Below are 20874 nucleotides of genomic sequence, written 5' to 3'. Positions count from 1 at the left end.
ATTTTTTTTAGTAATACTAATTTCATTCAACTCCTTCTCACTAGACCCTTGGGTCCCTAGTATTTCTGGGAAGTTTTTTGTGTCTTCTTCCATGAAGAAGAAACTAAAGTAGCTGTTTAATTGCTCTGCCATTTCCTTATTCTCCATTAGAAATTCTCCCATTGCAGACTGTAAGGGACCTACATTTGGCTTCACTAATCTTTTTCTTTTTACATACTAATAGAAACTTTTACAGTCCGCTTTTATGTTCCTTGCAAGTTTACTTTCATACTCTATTTTACCCCTCAGTCAATTTCTTGGTCTCCTTTGCTGAATTCTAAACTGCTCCCAATCCTCGGACTTGCTACTTTTTCCAGCAACTTGATATGACTCCTCTTTGGATCTAATACTATCCTTAATTTCTTTTGTTAGCCATGGTTGGGCCACTTTTCCTTTTGTGTTTTTGCACCAGAAAGGAATGTATAACTGCTGCATTAATTCCTTAAATATTAATCATTGCCTATCCACCATCATGCCTTTTAATGAAGTTCCCCAATCTATCGTAGCCAACTCACCCCTCATACTTTCGTAGTTTTCTTTGTTTAGGTCTAGGACCCTAGTTTTGGATTGGACAGCTTCACTTCCCATCCTAATGGAGAATTCTATCATGTTATGGTCACTGTTCCCTAAAGGACCCTGCACAATATTATTAATTAACCCCTTCTCATTGCACAATACCAAATCTAGGATAGCCTGTTCCCTAGATGGCTCCTTGACGCACTGGTCTAAAAGAAGCATCTAATACACACTCCAGGAATTCATTCGTCACAGTATCATTGCTAATTTGGTTTGCCCAGTCTATACATAGATCAAAGTCATCCATGGTTACTGTAGCTCCTTTGTTACACGTATCTCTAATTTCCTGTTTAATGCCGCCCCTGACCTTACCACTATTGTTTGGAGGCCTAGACAACTCCCACCAAGGATTTCCTCCTGTTGCTGCTTGTCAGCTCCACCCAGACTGATTCCAGATCTTGATTTTCTGAGTCAATATCCTTTCTCACCATTGCACTGATGTCATCCTTTACCAACAATGCCACGTGACATCCCTTTCCCTTTTGCCTGCTCTTCCTAAATATCGAATACCCTTGGATATTCACTTCCCAGCCTTGGTCACCCTGCAGCCATGTCTCTGTAATCACAATCTTATCACACTCGTTTACATCTATTTGTGCTGTTAATTCCTCTACCTTGTAGCAAATGCTCTGCATTCAGATGCAGTGCTTTTAGCCTTGTCTTTTTAAACTTTTTTTTGCACTATGGCCATTTTTGCTGCTGGCCCTTGTTTCCCCAGCCTTCCACTTTTGCTTTTTACTTTTCTATCTTTTATTTATATCTTTGCTTCCCACTCTTGTCTCTCACCCCACTGAGGTTCCCATCCCCCATCACTCCAGTTTAAACCCTCCCCCACAGTACTAGTGAATGCCCCTGCAAGGATACTGAGCCCGGTACTGCTGGGGTGCAACCCATCCAGTTTGTACAGGTCCCATCTTCCCCAGAATTGATCCCAATGTCTCAGGGATCTAAATCCCTCCCTCCTACATCATCTCTCCAGCCATGCATTTATCTGGTCTATTTTCCTATTCCTGATCTCACTAGCACGTGGCGCTGGGAGTAATCCTGAGATTACTACCTTTGAGTCCTGCTTTTTAATTTATTTCCTAGCTCCCTATATTCTGCTTCCAGGACCTCATCCCTCTTTTTACCTGTCGTTGGTACCGATATGGACCACAACCTCTGTCTGTTCACCCTCCCCTTTCAGAATGCCCTGCAGCTGCTCAGTGACATCCTTGACCCTGGCACCAGGGAGGCAACATATCATCCTGGTGTCACATCTGTGGCCACAGAAACGTATATCTGTTCTCTTTATGATAGAATCCCCCATCACTATTGCTCTCCCACTCTTTTTTCTCCCTCCTCACATGTAACTGAGCCGCTCATGGTACCAAGGACTCCTGTTGCATTCCTCTGAGAAACCATCAACAACATATAATACAAATGGCTCTTGGATTAAGTAAGTAAGAAGTTAGATATTTTGAAGGCTCTTCACCATTTTATTTGCAAGCAGAAAAACAAACATAACTATTCAAATAAAAGCTGTGCTGCTTGGTTTCAACTATTCAAATTAATTTACACTTGTATGTTTGCCCACTGTAAGTTCAAATAGAGGATGAAAAAGGAAAATAATTTTCTTTATAAATTAACAATAGAAAATGTTGGTTCATTAGCAATGGGCCCTCTTAACTTTGCTGTGTGCAAATTACTTTGTTGCATGTCGGGTGTGGCCACGCTTGCACATGTTAAAGGGAGGTCTGTTGTACACGGTCAGTTTTAGGAACATAGGGCTTAGGAGCAAGTGGAGGACATTCAGTCCTCTGAGCCTGCTCCACCATTCAATAAGATCATGGTTGAACTGGTTGTGGTCTCAACTCCAATTTCCCATCTGCCCCCATAACCCTAGACTATTTATCAATCAAAAATTTAACTCTGCTTTGAAAGTATTCAATGACCCATCCTCCACTGCTTTCTGCAGAAGGTCATTAGAAAGTGGGATCCTGAAAGAAAAATAATTCTCTCATTTCAGTCTTAAAAAGAGAGATCTCTCTTATTTTCAAACTATGTTCCCTACTTGTAATCTCCCTCTCGAGAAATATCCTCTCGGTATCCACCCTATCAATTCCCCTCGGGATCTTATATGTTTCAGTAAGATCACCTCTCATTCTTCTAAACTCCAATGGGTATAGGCCCAACCTGTTCAACCGTTCTTCATAAGATAAGCCCTTCATCCCAAGAATGAGTCGAGCGAACCTTCTCTGAACTGCTTCTAATGCAATTATATCTTTTTTCAAATAAAGAGACCAAAACTGTACACAGTACCCCAGATGTGGTCTCACCAAGACTCTGTACAGCTGCAGTAAAACTTCCTTACTTTTATATTCAATTCCCCTTGCAATAAACACCAGCATTCAATTTGTCTTCTTAACACTTGCTGTACCTGCATACTAACTTTTTGTGATTCATGTATCAAGATACCTAGATCGTTATGTACCACTGAGTTCGGCAATCTTTCTTCATTTAAATAATATACTGCTTTTCTATTCTTCCTGCCAAAGTAGGCAAGTTCACATTTTCCCACATTATATTCCATCTGCCAAATTTTTGCCCATTCACTTAACCTGTCTATATCCCTTTGTCAGCTCTATTCCTTCTCTTGACAACTTACTTTCCCTACCTATGTTGGTGTCACCAGCAAAATTAGCTGCCATACATTCAGTCCATTCATCCAAGTCATTGATATATCCTGTAAATAATTGAGGCCCCAGCACTGATCCCTGTGGCACTCCATTAGTTATAGTCTGCCAATCCAAAAAAAGGCCCATCTATCCCCAGTCTCTGCTTCCTGTTTGCTAACCAATCCCTTATCTATGTTAATATGCTACCCCCTACACCATGTGCTCTTATCTTGTGCAGTAACCTTTGATGTGTCACCTTATCAAATGCTTTTTGGAAATCCAGGCACACCACATTGACAGGTTCCCCTTTATCCACCTTGCTTGTTACTTCCTCAAAAAGTTCCAATAGATTAGTTGAACACGATTTCCCTTTCACAAAGCCATGTTGACGCTGCCTGACCAAATTATGATTTTCTAAGTATCCTGCTAGAACATTCTTAATAATAATGGATTCTAGCCATTTCCCTATGACAAATGATAGGCTAACTGGCCTATAATTTCCTGCTTTCTGTCTCCCTCCTTTCTTTAATGAAGGTGTTATATTGGCTATTTTCCAATCTGCTGGGACCCTTCCAGAATCTAAGGAATTTTGGAAGATTATAATCAATGTCTCTGCTATCTCTACAGCCACTTCTTTTAAGACCCTAGGACGCAGGCCATCTGTTCCTGGGGGACTTGTCAGCCTTTAGGTCTAACAGTTTTCCCAGCACCTTTTCCCTGCTGTTGGTGATTGTTTAAGTTCTTCCCTCCTGGTCATCTCTTGATTTTCAAGTATCTTTGGGAAGTTTTCTAAAGACAGACACAAAATACCTGTTCAACGCCTCTTCCATTTCCACGTTTTCCATTATCAATTCCTCAGATTTACCATCTGGAGGACCAACATTAGCTTTAGTTACTCTTTTCCTTTTAAAATACTTGTAGAAACTCTTACTATCTGTTTTTATATTACAAATTAGCTTTCCTCATACTCTACTTTCTTCCTCTATATTTTTTTAAATCATTCTTTGATGGTTCTTAAAATCTGACCAATCTTTTGGCCTAACACTAATCTTTGTAGATCTGTACGGTGTTTCTTTCAGGTCTTAACTTGAAATCCTTAATTTCCTTATTTAGCCGCAGATGATGCATCCTTTTCACTGGGATCAATCCTTGCTGAGCATTATTAAATATCTCCTTAAAAGTTTGCCATTACATCTCTACTGTCCTATCTTTTAACCTATTTTCACAGTTCACTTTAGCTAGCTCTGCCTTCATTCCCTATAATTATCTTCATTCAGGTTTAAAACACTAGTTTTAGGCCCACACTTCTCCCCTTCAAACTGAAGGTGTAATTCTATGATGTTATGATCGCTGTCACCAAGAGGCTCCTTGACCATGAAGTTTGTTAGGAATATATAGCTTTAAGTTTAATATATATTTTGTATTTGGGTGTTAAGAAAGGTGAAATTTGGTTTGAGTTTCATTTAGAGGTTTTTGTGAGCTGGGTGCCAGGGAGTCTAGGGCCCTGTTTGTACGTGTGCATTTCTAATTAGGTTTTACAACTTTTGAAGCGAAGAGATGGATTACCAAGGGGTTAGCAGTGAAGCTAAAAAAAAAATGTAGAAAAGAACTGTGCTGTTGCCTAGCAACAGGAGACAGAGAGAGACAGGGAAACACAGAATGGCAGTCAGTTAGTGTGTATACCAGAGAGAACAGGCAGAAGGTCTAATCTCTCTAATAAGAAATCCTGCAAGTCTGCTGAGTTTATGGAACTCATGTGTTTGCTCTCAAGTCGAAGTAACTGAGTTTATATTGCGGTTTTTGGGTGTCTCAGGGAGAGATACCAGCTGAAGAAAAGCATCTAGTAAATGCTCAGCAGTACAGCAGCAGGAAAATGTTTGAAGCTGAGCTAACCCATGCAAGAAACCTTGGCGTTGAGACAGTGGTAAATCTTCACTGGGCTTTTGTGTTTGTAAGGGTTGTTAGGATAAAAGGAATAGTGTGAATCTGAATTATTTTCTGGTATCTGTACTGAAATCTTTCCAGCCTTTTTGTCTAGTGTTTAATAAACATTTTATTCTTTAACAGTATACTGGCAGGCTCTTGTGTATGTGTTCAGTAACTGATCTCCACGGTTTCTAAAGAAAACAAAGTTAAGATCTACCAAGCCAGGTTTCACTCTGGGATCTGACTTGCCCAGTAGTAATATCAGATAGGATAATAACAGATTAATCCTGTTTCATTGCTCATTATGAGGTCTAGAATAGCCTGCTCCTTGGTCACCCTGCAACCATGTCTATGTTATGGCTATCAGGTCATACATACTTATTTCTATCTGTGATAACAATTCATCTACTTTGTTACGAATGCTGCATGTAATCAGGTACAGAGCCTTTAACTCTGTTTTTTAGTCATTTTTGCAATCTCTGGCCTTATCTGCTGGTGCAGTCTTAAGTTTGTACTCTTTATCTCTTCCTGCCACACTCTAGTTATCATTACCCAAATCGCTACCCTGTACTTTTATCTCATTGTTTCCCTTTGATTTACCACATCTCCTCTCACATGATCCCCGCTCCCCACTATTTAGCTTAGTTTAAAGATCTCTCTACTGTCCTTTAGTTCACAGTGCAGCATGTTGAGAACTTCTATATGGCTTGAGAGGGAACACTGTTCATCAGTATCTGAGGAGACTGACGCATGTCTTGTGTGTAAAGCCTTGATCAGAAATGAAAACTAATGGATAAAATAGTCCCCATAATAGGAGTAAATAAAAACTAAATGGGGGGGCGGTGGTTGAGGAGAATAATTGTACTCGTTAAGAGTCAGGTAAAAAAATGGGAATGAGGTGAAAACTGGTAGATGGTACACTGCACACATAAATCAACTTTATCCATTTTCCCTCAAATCTCCTATTAACCTTCCTACCTCTTACTGCAAGTCCATGCCCCTGCTTATGAAGCCCTTAAGCAAGGGGAATAAAGCCTTCCTATCCACTCTTCCTGGACCTGTTATAATTCAATTAAATCTCCCCAAAGCCTCCTCTGTTCCAAAGAAAACAATGCTAACATATCCAATCTTTCCTCATAACTAAAATTCTCCAGTTTAGGCAACATCCTTGTAAATCTGCCTCTAGCGCAATCACATCTTTCCTATAGTGTGGTGACAAGAACTGCTCACAGTACTTCAGCTGTGACCTAGCTCGTGTTTTATACAGTTTCACCATAATATCGCTGTTCTTATATTCTATGCTTTGGCTAATAAAGGCAAGTTTCCTGTATACCATCTTATGCATCTTATCTACCTGTCCAGCTACCTTCAGGAAACTGTGAACATACACTTCAAGTCCGTCTGTTCTTCTATACTTCTCAGTATTCTACCAATTATTGTGTATTTCCTTGCCTTGTTGTCTTCCCCAAATGCATTACCTCACACTTCTTCGGGTTGAACTTCATTTGCCACTGTTCTGCCCACCAGACTAATCCATTAGAGCTTTCTTCTTTAGTGTCAACTGCACAGCCAATTTATGTACCGCCTGCAAACCTCTTAATCATTCAAGCTCAAACCATAAATATATGCCACAAAAAGCAAAGGACCCAGTACTGAATCCTGCACAGGAAGCATCCTTCCAGTTACAGAAACACCTATCAACCATTACCTTCTGCTTCCTGCCTTTGACCCATTTCGGATTCAAATTGCCACTATGTCTTGGATCCATGTACTTTTGTGACCAGTCTCCCTTGTGGGACCTTATCAAAAGCCTTGCTAAAATCCATATAGGCCATGCCAAATACACTACCCCCATCAATCTTTCATGTTCCCTCCTCCTGTAATCATGCTAGTCAGACTTGACTTTCCCTTAACAAATCCTGTCTTTGATTAATCTTGTCTTTCTAAATGAAAATTATATGCCTCTTTATTTATGTCAGGTGTGGTTGGGCATTGTTCATGTAGCTACATTCTTGATTTTTTTACTACAGTAATTAAAAATGGACCACATTTTGCAGCTGGATAGGCACCTTAGAACAAATGTCCCAAGAGTAGTTAACAATACTTCCAAATAGTACTGCTGCCAAAACCCGATCAGGTGATATTTTATTTAGTCGGCTAGCATTATGTCTTCACATCAGACTGTGAGGAGGGAAACAGGGAGTGAGAAAGAGAGCAGGAGAATAGAGAAGAACAATATTGCCTCTTATCTTGCACACCAGAGGGATTCTCTGAAATCAGGTACTAGACGTACCAGCAGATTTCTGCATTCTAAAATCGTTCCACTATTCAAATACAGACCTTTGCAATAGCAGACATCACGCTTGCATAAGACACCATCTGCAAAAGCAAGTGGAAGAAAATGAGAAACTGAAGTAATAGCTTTTCTGAACACAATGTGTTATGATATATATCTTTATACATCATACTGGAATTAAACAGGCAGTCTCTCAACACTTATTGCACTGGATATCTCTTCATTGTCTCTTCTGCACTAGAGGTTAACAAACTCATGCTTGCCAAGCACATTCCAGCTGCAAAACACATCATTTCAAGTAGCAGGCTGGCTATGCTTTATGGAATTGAAATGAGGAGGAAATTATTTAAAATAAAATGGACAAGAATAAAACTGAAAGAGAAACTTACAAGATTATTATTGGATTTTAGTTTCCATTTCTTGTAAAATCTTTTCCTCACACTTAACGTGTAATATGATGACAATCAACTAATAAACGAAGGGCCTTCCAGATGTTAGATCATTCGTTGTAGAAAGAGAGGAAGACAAGGCAGCTGATGAAATTCCTACATTATTATTTTGTACATGCTTTCTTAAGAATTTGTAGGTTGATATTCAATAGGCCTATTAATGCTCCAAGCCACAGCGAAGTACATCTACAATGTCAATGGGAACTACCTGTTCTTAAGAACTGGAGGAAGTGGAACAAAGTTACAAGTTGCAAATGAGAAAACACCAAAAATCAACCTATTTGAACACTAAAACTTACTGTTGAATAACCCTGATTTTAATGAGCAAATATACTTTGGGCAGTGACCCCCAGTGTCCAATTATGGTACATGACTTTTTGAATACTGCATTTGTACATCAGATGAATTTTCCTATTGGAAAGATAGTGATATCCACTGTAGGGGTGGTCAGGTTTTGCCTTTGTAGGGTATATAGGTGAGTACCATGCAGCTTTTAGAGGCATATATAAAGTTTAGCCACGAGTTCCCATTTAATTTGCATTTATCTCAGTTTGCTGAGACCAAAATATGCCGGTGCTCTGTTTTAACACTCATCAGTAATTAGGAAAGAGCACGAAAAGACAGATTTTCACTTGCAAAGTTTGCACAATAGATCAGGAGAACAAGTGTAAATAGGATTGAGCTGTCTGGGCTTCAAATGCCAAACACCATGGTTTGGGAACCACGTATAACTCATAGCCCACAGGTTGGGCACCACTGATTTATGGAGCTTTGAGTCACATTACCTGTGAACTAATGGCATACTTCAAATAGGACATAATCAGAGGATTGGGGGATGGGCCCACCAAAGCCTGTTCCAGGAGGTGATCTAGAAGAAATTGAAACAAGATCAGAGCAACATTATTTAGTGAACAAAAGCACTCTGAAAATCTTTAAGCATATTGGGTACTCTGTAATACCATAACATGACAGTGGATGCTTTTCTAGTTCAAATATGAGAATTGCAATTCATCCAGCCAAAAACACAGCACTGAAACATTAATGAACTGAGGATGGATTTCATTGCAGTTACTCCTGGAATGATTGTGTTAAAAATACTCTTACCACGTATGCTGACCTACATGATAGAAAAGCCCTAGGTTTGATTTCATTGGACTGTGCTGTGTTAGCCGGTAGTAGCTAAAATGGTTGTAAGGACACTATAAATTTGCCTCAACATGCCTCAGCTGGGGGAGGGAAGAAATCTATCTGGGTTCCTGCTCTCAATTCCTAACTAATGGCAGCTGCCTGAAAGTGGATGCATGTGGACATCAGTTAAGCTTAGGATCAGGCTGGGCCTCAACAGGATCTAGTCAAAAAGTCTGCAGAAGTTCATTGTTTAGATCCACACATGGACAATGGATACTTATAAAGTAATCAGACAGCTGGTGTCCCTAAGGCAGTACCAGCGTTCCAGTAAACTGCTAAAGTTATGGATTAAAAACTCCATTCTAGAAAGATCCCATATCTCAGTTCCATTGAGGTACATGGGCAATTCTTAATAACTTAACAGCTAGAAAATTGTTCTGAAGAATGATCTACACAACAAACATTAATTTGTGTGTTCTCTCCACAGACACTACCTGACCAGGTGAATGTTTCCAATAGATTCTGCTTTTTTCGCTAGAAAAGCAGACAGGTTTTTGCTTCCGATCAATTGCCTAGTTAGTTTAGCTCTGGATATCTGTTCTTTTTTCACATCAGCAGCCAGGTTAAATTGTCACAGGGTTAACAAAACAGAAGAATGGGCTATTTCCCAAATCTGTTTTAAAATGATACAAAGATTCATCCATTAAAAAGCTTTTTGCTTTTCTGTTTTAAACAGCCAAGGCATCACATCTCCAAAGCTCAGGAACAGATTTCACACTGTTGAGAGCCTGACCTGAGAGTCCAAGGAGGTCCCACGTGGGACCCTTTGGGAAAAGTTTTTTCATGTTTATGGCCCATTGATAGTCTGTCCATCGCTCCTTCCAGGCCTGAAGAATGGCCTGCCTCAGGTTCACCACCTTCATCTGTAAGCCCTAGTACCAGCAAAGGGAGGGAAAAAATAAAACAGCTTCATCATGCCAACCATGTTGATGTCATTACCTTATAACAATGCAATCAAAACAATCAAGATGGGTTTGTGTATTGAACAATGTATAATGTGATATGGTTAGGATTAAAACATTCCAGAATGAAAAAGCCTTATTAATGCAGATTTCAGGTTCACTAAAGCTAAACTGTGGATGGCTGACATGTTTATTTCAAATGAAGTGGGAAAGACACCCAGCAGTACTTAGAAATACCATCCTTCTAAACTTTGGTTTTGTCTGCAAAGCCTATTTTGAGCTGTGCTAACCACAGAAATTAGAGGTAGAACCATAAATATTTACAACAGATAGTATCTGGCCCATTGTCCTATTGTCAGTGCTTCACTCAAACAATCCAGAAATAATCTTACTCGTCTATACCTTCCCTGTAGCCCATATCCTCCTCTGCTTAAAATCTATTCTTCTCTTCAAAGGATGCAGGTCTCTAGTGCAACTGCGCCTGTAGTAAAGCATTCTCTGCTCTAGTAGCTCTCCTCTAGTGAGTTATCCTTGGTTTGGGGTGCCAGTCTGTGGTACGTTATCCTTGGTTTGGGGGTGACAGTCCACCTATCACTGGCCCTCTATCCAGCTCTACCTGTCCCACCCCCCCACTCCCCCACTCCCCCCCCCACCCTCTAAACCAATATATATTTCACCTCTCCTATTTTTCCTCAGTTCTGATGAAGAGTCATTTGGACTTGAAATGTTAACTGTGTTCCCTCTTCACAGATGCTGTCAGACCTGCTGAGTTTTTCCAGGTATTTTTGCTTTTGTATTGAGTTATCCATGGTTTGGGATGCCAGTCTGTATTGAGTTATCCATGGTTTGGGGTGCCAGTCTGTATTGAATTATCCATGGTTTGGGGGTGCCAGTCTGTATTGAGTTATCCATGGTTTGAGGGTGCCAGTCTGTACTGAGTTATCCATGGTTTGGGGGGTGCCAGTCTGTATTGAGTTATCCATGGTTTGGGGGGTGCCAGTCTGTATTGAGTTATCCATGGTTTGGGGGGTGCCAGTCTGTATTGAGTTATCCATGGTTTGGGGTGCCAGTCTGTATTGAGTTATCCATGGTTTGGGGGGTGCCAGTCTGTATTGAGTTATCCATGGTTTGGGGTGTTAGTCTGTAGTAAGTTATCCTTGGCTTGGGGTGACAGTCAATGGTTATCCTTGACTTGGGGGTGCCAGTCCGTATTGAGTTATCCATGGTTTGGGGGTGACAGTCTGTACTGAGTTATCCCATCCCCGCCCCCTTAAACCAGCTTATATTTCACCTCTTCTCTATTTTTCCTCAGCTCTGATGAAGAGTCATTCGGACTCGAAACGTATTCCTCTCCGCAGATGCTGTCAGACCTGCTGAGTTTCTCCAGGTATTTTTGTTTTTGTTCTAGATTTCCAGCATCCGCAGTACTTTGCTTTTATCTCAGTGTTTAATTTGACTGCCACCTCTCTTCAAGGAATGTCTACCTTGAAGAAGTGTTGCTCTTCTCTCCCGACAGGATTTCCCGCCTCTCTCGTTTGCCCTATTGGCCTTCACTGCTTTCCATTTCTCGCCTGGTGTTTACTAAAACTCGCTTTATAATATCACCACCGTCAACACCTCTTTGTCCTTTTGTCTGCGACATCTTTTGGTTATCTCCACCTATCTCTGGCCCTCTATCCAGCTCTACCTGTCCCACCCCCCCCCCCTTAAACCAGCTTATATTTCACCTCTTTTCTATTTTTCCTCAGTTCTGTTGAAGAGTCCGACGGACTGGAAATGTTAACTGTGTCCCTCTCCACAGATGCTGTCAGGCCTGCTGAGTTTTTCCAGGTATTTTTGTTTTGTATTGAGTTATCCATGGTTTGGGGCCAGGCTGTAGTGAGTTATCCTCCATTAACTGTGCAGTGCGTTAGTTTATGATTAACTATGACAGGAAGTGCCAAGCTGCCAGAGCGAGCCCTCCCTCCAAAGAGAAAAATAACGTGGATCAGACAGTAAAACGAAAGGCGCTTTTACCTGAAAATATTTCTGACTAAATTCCAAACTCAGCGCCGCTCCCACCGGCCGGGCGCCTCAAGCCAAACACTCCGCCATCTTGCCCACCGCGGGGGGGAGGCCGCACCGACCAGCAACGCCGGCGGCGATTGGCGGAAGGCGAGGCCGGGCCGGGCCAATGGAGTCAATGAGGTGGCGGCGGGCGCGGCGCCTCCTGGGAGCTGTAGTCCGGCGGCCGGCGGGACCGCGGGAAGGGGGCGGGGAGAGGGAACTACAGCCCCCAGCGTGCACCGGGGTCAGCTTTCCCCCACCCCCCCCCCCCCCCCCCCGTCACCTGCCTGGGAAGCGCAGAGATGGTAAGTCAGGCTTGTTTCTGCTGCTGAAAAAAATCCATGAGATCTGGTTTTAAGATAATGTCAGGGCACCTGCCTGTAGACGTGTGTGTGTGAGTGAGTATATGTGTGTGTGCGGTATATATTCATGCACCAGATGCCTACATCTGTCTAGAAATGAGATGTGGGTTGTTTGTCCACCTATTAATGCAGGTTAGGATCCAAAAAGGTTGTTGAGCCTCATTCCCCCTCCCACCACCCCCCCATCTCTTTTTTTTAAGCACTTGCATCCCTCCCGAGGCTGCTGCGTCTTTCGGAATCATTGGGTTCTGGTTTTTAAGCAGTTGCAGCATTTGCAATCCTCATGCAGATTGCCCTGTCTGCCTGCACCCTGCCTCCCTCCCTCCCTCCCTCCTGCCTCCCTCCCTCCCTCCCTCCTGCCTCCCTCCCTCCCTCCCTCCTGCCTCCCTCCCTCCCTCCTGCCTCCCTCCCTCCCTCCACCCTGCCTGCACCCTCCCTCCCTCCACCCTGCCTGCACCCTCCCTCCCTCCACCCTGCCTGCACCCTCCCTCCCTCCACCCTGCCTGCACCCTCCCTCCCTCCACCCTGCCTGCACCCTGCCTCCCTCCCTCCCTCCACCCTGCCTGCACCCTCCCTCCACCCTGCCTCCCTCCCTCCCTCCACCCTGCCTGCACCCTGCCTCCCTCCCTCCCTCCACCCTGCCTCCCTCCCTCCACCCTGCCTCCCTCCCTCCCTCCTGCCTCCCTCCCTCCCTCCACCCTGCCTGCACCCTCCCTCCCTCCACCCTGCCTGCACCCTCCACCCTCCCTCCCTCCACCCTGCCTGCACCCACCCTGCCTGCCTCCCTCCCTCCACCCTGCCTGCACCCTCCACCCTCCCTCCCTCCACCCTGCCTGCACCCACCCTGCCTCCCTCCACCCTGCCTCCCTGCCTGCAGGTTGGCTGCACTGACAGATGTCCTATTGATTCTCCATGCTTCCCGGGAAATGGGGTCAGCTTGCTTTGTGGTGGGGGGGGGGGGGGGGGGGGTGGGTTTGGGGTGCGAGCCTACATTATACTCCATCTAAGTCCAAAGAGTCGCGATTGCACCCCCCCCCCCCTCCCCTCAATAGAGGTGCCCATTATAGTTCTGAATCTATACGTGATAAAGTTTTTGTTTTACACAGCCTGGAATTAAAGCCATGGTTTATTTCCTGTGCCATTAAATATTCAGCCCGGAGTAACAGGGCTGTTTACACATGAACGCAATAGCATGCCTTGCTCCATATGTCGCAATTTTCCATTACAATAGTAAAACGTGTTTGCGTTATTTTTTTTTATATAAACATTCGCAGAGTTGGAGACATTCCCTATTTGCTTTTCAGTTTGCTGTGCTTTCTCTCCTCCCCCAGCCTGAATTTGCTTGAGGTAAATTCAAGCCCCACAGGTGCCAATAACTCTCCACTCCCTCACCAAAGGGGCAGTTCTTCATTGGGCACACACTGCTGTTAGGGGCATCACAGCCAAGCCCAATTTAGTTCTCGCCCAGTGCCCACTTTTAGCAGGGGCAAGGAAGCTGTCTGACTATTTTCTCTTTCCTCAGCTTTGGGACACTTGTAGCCAATTGGTGTCCCCATCAGCACTCCTGGTGACTTTAGCTAACTCAACACAGACTAGGAGTTGAACCTACGGTCTGTGTAGTATAATCCCACACAAGGAGGTGTTTTTACCCGGGGTTTGACCATCAGAGAAGGCAGTAGTTCCTGACAAAAAGATGCCAATTCCCAGTGTTGTATGATGTTTTGTGCTGCCCCTTGTACTGCCTTTTGGTTGAGATGTTAATTCGAGATGCTCTCAGGTGGACATGAAAGATCCCATGGCACTATTTGGAAGCAGAGCAGGGAAGTTATCCCTGGAATCCTGGCCAGCATTTGTCCCTCAGTCAACATCACAAAAAAAAACATGATCTGGTTATTGTCACATCTGTGCTTGAGGGGTCTCATTGTGGACATATTGGCTGTTACGTTTCCTACATTACAACAGTGACTACAGTTCAAAAATACTTCATTGCCTGTAAAGCACCTTGAGTCATCTGGTGGTCATGAAAGATGCTACCTACTTGCAAATATTTATTTTTGTGCCTATTTTCAAAATAGCCCTGACAGTGTGAGCACCAGCTATGAAATGATTACTGCCTTTTCGGAGGTGGGCTCGGAGAGGGAGAGTAAGTATAACAGAAAGGAAGCCAGCAAAGTTATAGAAAAAACAGCCATACATACTACCAGGAAGAGCATGAGTAAGAGGGAGAAAATGAAAATTCAGGAATTATACAGCAGGGCATTCAGTATCTGAAAGAGAGGTTAAGATATTGGGTGTAGCCCTTTACCACAGTATGTACTACGTGAAATCAATTAGGTTAATTTCAACACAGCTGTTAGTGGAATGAGTTCAAGGTAAAATAAAATGTTCCAAATTTTCCACTAAATCGGCAATTCTCTGCATTTAGTTGACATGGTATGAGAAATGGAAGTATCACGCTGGTACAGTAGTGCTGCTTGTTTTTGGAGCTGTACCTGACCTGGGAGTGCTTAGCACTTATTGTTAAAAGTAGGAAAGTGCTCCATTTCCCAGTGCTAACATCCCTTCCTTTGATCTACACAAAAAAATCTCCAGATATAATGCAAAAAGCTTGTATTTGTTAGCAACTTTAATGGAATGAAACGTCCCAAAGTGCTTCACAGGAACATTATAAAACAAAGTATGATACCAAGCCACATAAGGAGATATTAGGACAGATGGCCAAAAGCTTGGTGAAAGAGTTAGGTTTTAAGAAGTGTCTTAAAGGAGGAAAATGAGGTAGAGAAGTGGAGAGGTGTAGGAAGGAAATTCCAGAGATTGAGGCCTTGGCAACTGAACGGTAACCAATGGCAGGGCGATTAAGATTGGAGATGCACAAGAGGCCAGAATTAGAGGAGTGCAGATATCCAGAGGGTTATGGGGAAGTTGTGAGTTGTGGATCCATTAGGAATCATTCCACAACCCAATGTTCCCAGGGTCTCGCACACACAGGGATTGTATATTGCGGAAGCTGAGCTACAGTGTTGTAAGCCCACCTCTGGCTTGTGTTCCTGTAAGCATGGCTGCCCAACCAGCGCTCCCTCCCAGAACATGGGATTGTCAAATCATTCCTATTTTGCTATCGATACTTGTCAGGGGGCCTCAGTATCCTGAGTTACAAGAAGTGTTCAGATGGGGGTCGCCACCAATTCCTTCACTCTCCATATTGCTTAGCTCCAAACAAAAGCTTGATTCGGCTGTTGAAGCTTTAATTGTACTCGAATGCTGCTGGGAAACATTCACTCAGTGAACATATTGTTGAGGATGGGTTTGAAGCTGCCAGAATTTGAATAGCAATAAAACGTTAATATCCCCCCCAGCTATACCACGTCTGAACACACATTGCTCTGAGATCTGCAAGATTCTTTACTGCTCTTCCACACTGACAAGAAGATTGTACAACCTTTATCTAATCTGCTGATCTGTCAAAACGACAAGAACTCCTGCATTTTTCTGTTTTGTATTAGGGCATGTTATCACTTGCTCTAATTGCACCTTTTCAAATCAAAGGGCAATAATGTAGTAAATAACAAAACATTAAGGGAGAAGGAAGAGATCCCCCCCAAAGAGCACTATTTTAAATTGACCTTTTGTAAAATCAATCAATGTGATACCTAGTGAGCAGTGTTGAGGAAATAGCTTCCTTCCTCGTACCTTCATATCTCCCCCAAACCTCCTTAGGCTGAGAGGAGGGAAAGACTAAGAGGTCAGGTATGCAAGTTTCTGATCTAGGATATGACACATGATTGCACTTGGGATGAGCCTGCCTTTTTCTGGGAAGGGACTTGATCTGCCTCAGAGATTTTGATGAAAAGTGCCACGACATCTTTGCAGCTTGGAAACTGTGCCATTGTTTTGAGGGTTTAACAATAGGAAAATCAGGTTTGCCAACACAAAGAAGAGTACACTTCATTTTTTGAAAGATTGAGGGTGATGGGGGAGCTGTTATTTCATGATGGCAGCTGTCACTGATACACTGTGTGTTTGGAACAGTGCTCAGGAGGTGCAACAAATAGACAGCTTTGGGAAAACCAATTATTCTTTTCAAAAAAGGAAGTTTGGAGCAAACTTGACAAGGAAAACAGATTCCTCTCCCTTCAACGGAAACAACTGTATTGTATTTGTGAACTTTAGCCAAGTCTTACTGGTTCTTTTCATTTAAAAAGTGAACATCAGACCAAAATGCCATTTAGCATTTTTAATTTTTGTCGACTGAACTGCTTTGGTGCTAATTTTGAGTGCATTTATCATAATGTGGGGAGTATAGCATGTTCAATCCGCATCCAACACTCCAGAAACTGATGAAGCTTATACTTTGTCACGGACTCAGGTCTACTATAACATGTCGTCTTGGGCCCAGTCACCGCTCTCCCCGCGCTCCACCTTAAGCATTCTTAAGTATCTTACTTCTATGGGAGTTGACTCACAATGCGCTATATCTACTTGAACAGTTCTGGGGCCCAAGGGTGTAACTTTAATACTCCCTTGCGATCGGGACTGGATCCCCTTGTCTTTTTTTCTTCAATCTTTCCGAAAATAGATTGACTCAGTGCTGGATGATTTGCATCATTAAAGCTGCAATATCCCAGAGTTAGACAAACATACAGAACAATAGTTATAGTTAAATAATTTTAGTTTAGTTAATGCAACTTATTTCTGCACAATCACATGAAAATACTGAATATGCTATTCAGCCCCATTTCACATAGCTTAAACAGAATAACCCATCGCCATTCTGTTCTGTCCTGTGGTTGAGGGTATTATCTCCTCTCCCTGTAGTTTCCTATTTTTCACAAGCTTGCGCTACTTGACTGCTCGTACAATGTCCATTTTCCAAAGTCCAGACTGCCTCCTGGGTGTCTGACAATGTTTTATTTCCTAACAGTTCACAGTCAAGAAGAAACCAAAAACTTTCCAGCACAATGGGTGCGAGATGTTCATTGATTACATAGACAAGTCAATAAATTACTTATTATTTAACCCTTTATGAGGACTTAACAACTCTGAACAACTTAAAGCATGGCTCATTTCCATCTCAACTACCAACTGATTCAAACCCTCCTTTTGTTCCCCTTGAGGTAAAGGACAAGGTTTATAAACTACAATTTTAAAGTCACCCTTTTTCCAAATTCTTTGTGTAAAATGGTCAAAAAAATTTTAGAATATGACATTAATAATTTATTCTTTAGATATAACTTGCCCTAGTAGTCAGCAGTTTTCTTGACTTGATAACAAAGAACTGTGGCGCTGCAACTCCATTTTCCATTTTCATTCTCTTGTAAGCTAGGCTGTGTTTTCTGATGGGACAACTAATAGAAAAAGTTAACTGGAAAAAGACAATTCTACTGTGCAATACCTCTGGCTCTTTTGCTAATTACTTTCTTTGATTCTTGACCCTCCTGCCAAAGGAAACAGATTCTTATTTACTCTTCAAAACAAAACCCTTTCTTGATTTTGAACAACTGTTTTAGATTTCCCCTTGACTTTCTCAGCTTTAAGGGGAATACTCTTGGCTTATCTAGACTGAAGTCCTTTATTCCCTGTCCCATTCTAGCAAATCTTTTAAAAGTGCAATGGACCTCCTGTGTTTGCCTGAGTGGACATATCAGACCTTGCTTTAACGTCTAATCCAAAAACGAAATGCTTGTTCCAGCATTGCAGCAGTCCTCCAGAATTTCACTGAACTGTCAGTTCAGATTATCTGCTTATGTCTTGGAGTGAAGTTTGAATCCATGACCTTCTGACTCTGAGAAAAGCATACTGCCAAACCGACAAAATGCAATAAATCCTGTTAAATAATAAAATGCCACCTCAGTAGGAGCAACACTGGTGTGCTCATTGATTTTCCTCAGTATAACTAGAGCAAAAGAATGCACTCGCATTGCACAAAGGCACAGGAATCAATTTGGCCTTCAACGTGCTTTGCTTAATGCTCGCTCTTCGAAATCTGGTTTCCACTCTGTTGTATGTGAACAAAACGCTGAAATATGAGTATCAGTCAGAACAAATTTATACATGGATTTTACATGCTGACAGTCAAAAGATAAAAAGTAATCAGTATACACTGGAATGGAACCAGAAATAGAAATCGGATGATGGTCAGTGCACCCGAATTTTAAACGCTTCTGGCATCGCACAGCACTCCAAAATTCAGAAAGACCTGGAAAAACTCAGCAGGTCTGGCAGCATCGGCGGAGAAGAGCACAGTTGACGTTTCGAGTCCTCGAAACGTCAACTGTGCTCTTCTCCGCCGATGCTGCCAGACCTGCTGAGTTTTTCCAGGTCTTTCTGTTTCTGTTTTTGTTTTGGATTTCCAGCATCCGCAGTTTTTTGCTTTTAACTCCAAAATTCAGCACTGCGTCTAAACTTGTAAAGGGCTTAGTGTTACTCCTTGGCCCTCAAACTCCATAAAGGGGCAAATTCATCTTAAGGGTTAATTTAAGGATGGTGCATCTAAGGACAGTACATCCTGCACCATCTCATTCCCATTGTCACTGCTTTCTCTCATCTCTAGTCTCTCATATTGAGACAGAAAGATATGAGTTAATTAGTCTGATTAAAAAAAAAATCTTAAAACTATGGATTATTATATGACTGCACAGCGTCATTGCCTCCAAAAATCCAATTAAGCAGATATGAGATATCAGAGAGTTGCTGCATTATTAAACTTGAAACCCACCAAGCCATTACCATCATTTTATGTTAAAATCATCCCTCCCTGCTCGACAGCTATTACCTGGTTTCACTTGTGTAGTTTGCTGCTACTCTCAAAATGTCAATTACAGTTTGAACCTTTGCCTTGGAGTGTGCCTTGTTCCCAGAGTTGGGCTGTATTAGTTAAGGTGGTGCCATATCTACCAAAGATATGGATATTTTGGTGCTGCTGTGGCATTTACCTAGTCGTTTCTCTTCATCCCTGCATAAAAATTTGAGTCCACCTGTTAATTGTACTGCAGTCTACTGCCGCCATGTTCAAAGTCAAAAAATTCCTCCTTGAACAACAGGAGAGTTGCGCGCAGCCTGAGAGCTGCCCCAGTAAAGAGAATAATGGCTTTTATGGACACACGAGCAATGACGGACAAGTAAAGACCCTCTCGCCCATCCAGCCTGTCTCACACAATCTCCACTCCACAGAAACGATGGCCCAGATCTTCCGAGCAGCGGCAATGGTGGTCGGTTCGCCGCTGCTCTCGCAAATCCCCCTGACCCGACACTGCTCCGAATTTCTTCTGGGACCTTCTGAGCCCAGCATTCCCAGAAATGCGCAGTGCAGCGTCCCTCGGGGGACTCTGTCAGAGTGGAATAGAGTCAGGAGAAGACAGGACATGCCCCCTTTTTACAGAACTAGCTGTATGGTAAGTTTAAATGCCCAAACTTTAATTGTTAGTGTGTGAATGAGTGAGTGGGTAGGATGGTAGGTTGGGTGAGGCAGGTGGTTGAGTGGGTAGGCGGCTAAGCGGGTGAGTGGCTAGGTGAGCCAGGAATTGTTGGTTCAGGTCAAGGGGCAGGTAGGTCGGGTTGGGGATAGTCCGGTCTGGTTGGGTCAAGGGGGTGGTTGGGGGTGCGTAGTCGAAGGCTCAGTGTGAGCGATTGGGGGTCAGTTGTGGAGTTACCTAGGAGTTAGATTAGGTTTTAATCTGCCTAACATTTCTTGGGTAACCATTCGGGTAAGTATTACAAAACTGTCCGAAGTCTCTGACTCTAACTCAGAGTCGGAGACGTTCACAGCGGGTACTGAGGAGCAGGGAAAGTGCCCATCAGAAGTTGAAACACCCCAGGTAATTCCCATGTAGGATGGCGCTTCAGGACTTCCGCAGGGTCCCAATGCATATCTTCAGTCTTACATCCAGTCTCTGAAGATCCTGAGACTGGAAGATTTGGCCCCCATGTGATCTCCAAGGAAGGGCGAAAAATCAGATTAAAACCCAGGCCAGTTTGGGGGGAAAAAAACCTGGGAATTTCCTCTCCAACTATCTAGGCAATCGAAATAAGTCCAGGGATCACTCTGGTCCTGCGTTCCCTATAGTACCTCCCTTAATGTGTCTGCCTTGGCCAGAAACAGGCCTTGCTCTCGCTTTAAGGAATTCAGTGAATCAGCGTCAACCACATGAGAGGGCAGCCTGTTCCTGATGTCTACTAATCCCTGGGAAAAGACCCATCTCCCTGCATCTAACCTAGATCTTACATTTAAAATTGTGACCTCTGGTCTTCCCTAACCTATTTAATTGGAACAAACTGTCATCTGGAACACAATTTATTCTCTTTGAACAAACCTTAATCAGATCAGTTAACGGTTCGAGTCCGAATGACCCTTCAACAGAACAGTTCTGTTGAAGGGTCATTCGGACTCGAAACGTTAACTGTGCTCCTCTCCACAGATGCTGCCAGACCTGCTGA

General features: G+C 42.9%; 2 protein-coding genes across 2 annotated transcripts in view; one reads left to right on the top strand and one right to left on the bottom strand.

The window, feature by feature from the left end:
* The window catches only part of med24 (mediator complex subunit 24), a 70600-nt gene extending 58389 nt beyond the window's left edge, over window positions 1-12211 (bottom strand). Inside the window, exons 1-4 of the mRNA XM_078529321.1 lie at window positions 12050-12211; window positions 9865-10003; window positions 8729-8811; window positions 7539-7577 (exon numbers count right to left, since the gene is read on the bottom strand). Coding sequence (XP_078385447.1) covers window positions 7539-7577; window positions 8729-8811; window positions 9865-9994 — 252 coding nt within the window. The 5' untranslated portion in view covers window positions 9995-10003; window positions 12050-12211. The remainder of the gene's footprint in view (window positions 1-7538; window positions 7578-8728; window positions 8812-9864; window positions 10004-12049) is intronic.
* A 142-nt stretch (window positions 12212-12353) lies between these two features.
* rapgefl1 (Rap guanine nucleotide exchange factor (GEF)-like 1) overlaps window positions 12354-20874 on the top strand; it is a 79921-nt gene continuing 71400 nt past the window's right edge. The window contains exon 1 of the mRNA XM_078529319.1: window positions 12354-12384. The gene's annotated coding sequence lies outside the window, so the exon portion shown is untranslated. The remainder of the gene's footprint in view (window positions 12385-20874) is intronic.

This window comes from Cetorhinus maximus, chromosome 25, assembly GCF_964194155.1.
Source record: "Cetorhinus maximus chromosome 25, sCetMax3.hap1.1, whole genome shotgun sequence".
Classification (NCBI taxonomy): domain Eukaryota; kingdom Metazoa; phylum Chordata; class Chondrichthyes; order Lamniformes; family Cetorhinidae; genus Cetorhinus; species Cetorhinus maximus.
This window is presented reverse-complemented; position numbering and strand designations above follow the sequence as displayed.